General features: G+C 55.4%; 1 protein-coding gene across 1 annotated transcript; it reads left to right on the top strand.

The window, feature by feature from the left end:
* Nucleotides 1-287: 287 nt before the first annotated feature.
* EAH_00067800 (hypothetical protein) lies at nucleotides 288-689 on the top strand (the record flags this gene model as incomplete). The annotated part of the gene is made up of 1 exon (XM_013392420.1): nucleotides 288-689. The coding sequence occupies one exon, from the start codon at nucleotides 288-290 to the stop codon at nucleotides 687-689; it is 402 nt and encodes a 133-aa protein (XP_013247874.1).
* Nucleotides 690-1,117: the final 428 nt, after the last annotated feature.

The following is a 1,117-nucleotide window of genomic DNA, read 5'->3' as shown; positions in this document are numbered from 1 at the left end:
ATGCGGTTGAAGACCGGGAAGACTTTGAACGCCTTTTAACAACGTTGAAGGCGCTGAGCGCTAGGCCCAAACATTTGAAAGAGTTATCATTGCCCACTGCCGTTCCCGCTCTCTTCCCGAAGACTCCATTGTGCACATTTGAAAGAGTCACAATTGTCCACTACCGTCCCTAGCGTCTTTCCACAGACTCCATGGCGCACCCATCTGGGTTTGAGGGGCAGCCTCAGCGGCTGGCCAGGATCCCTGGCTACCTGAGGGCAGTGGTAATTTGCTTCCAACTACAGGAAATGTTTCCCCGACGGCGCCAAGGGGAGAAGCTGGCTGACGAGGAGGAAAACGAAGCCATGCATGCTCCCTACGTCGTGCCCGCTCAGCCCCCACCGGCCCAAGACGCCCTGCCACTGAAAATTCTTCAGCAATCAGGGGCCCAACAGGATCAAACAGTCTCGTCTCGAACACGGAATGCAACGAAGTGCCTCCATGGGCACCCTCACCCACAATCTGCGGAGAGTCTGCACGGGCAACAACCTGCGAAGCGCTTGTCGGTGGCCAATCTCCAAAAGATATATGGAGAGGCGCAAGGAGAGGTGCAGCGTGCCGTGGAGTTTGTGGAACGGGATTCTGGAAGGAAGGTGCCGAGAAATGAAGTGACAGGCCTTCACTACGCTGAAGAGGTGGGGGGGAGGTAAAAACAGCTCTAGGGGGTGATTGGTGGGAATCAGGACTATGATGAAGAGACGTAAAGCTTTCCCCAGAAGGCGCGGGTGCTGGAAACGTCGTTGTCAGGTACTCACGCTGGAGATCAATGGGTATAGCCGGTGGATCAGGCAAGGTGAAAGGGCTCTGAACACCGGTAGAAGGAACAGCGAGTCTCCAGGGGACAGTGAAGCCAGGGGGTGGTGGAACCTTTCCCCAAACATCCTTAGCAACAGAAAAAATAAAGGATGCATCCTGCGGTGCCGCAGTGTATGGAGGTTCTGTCGGTGTGAACATGGGAGCATGCCTTCGAGGCACAGAGGGCACTGTAGGAAGATCCCGGGAGGACTGCTGGAGGTACTTCGTTACTGGCTGTGTTTCCTGCCAGCCTGGAGACGAATAAAGACGGGGTTGATCCCAT

This window comes from Eimeria acervulina, genomic scaffold (genome assembly GCF_000499425.1).
Source record: "Eimeria acervulina Houghton genomic scaffold, Eah_scaff2908, whole genome shotgun sequence".
NCBI lineage: Eukaryota > Apicomplexa > Conoidasida > Eucoccidiorida > Eimeriidae > Eimeria > Eimeria acervulina.
The sequence above is the reverse complement of the archived record's forward strand: the minus strand, read 5'-3'. Positions and strand labels throughout refer to the sequence as shown.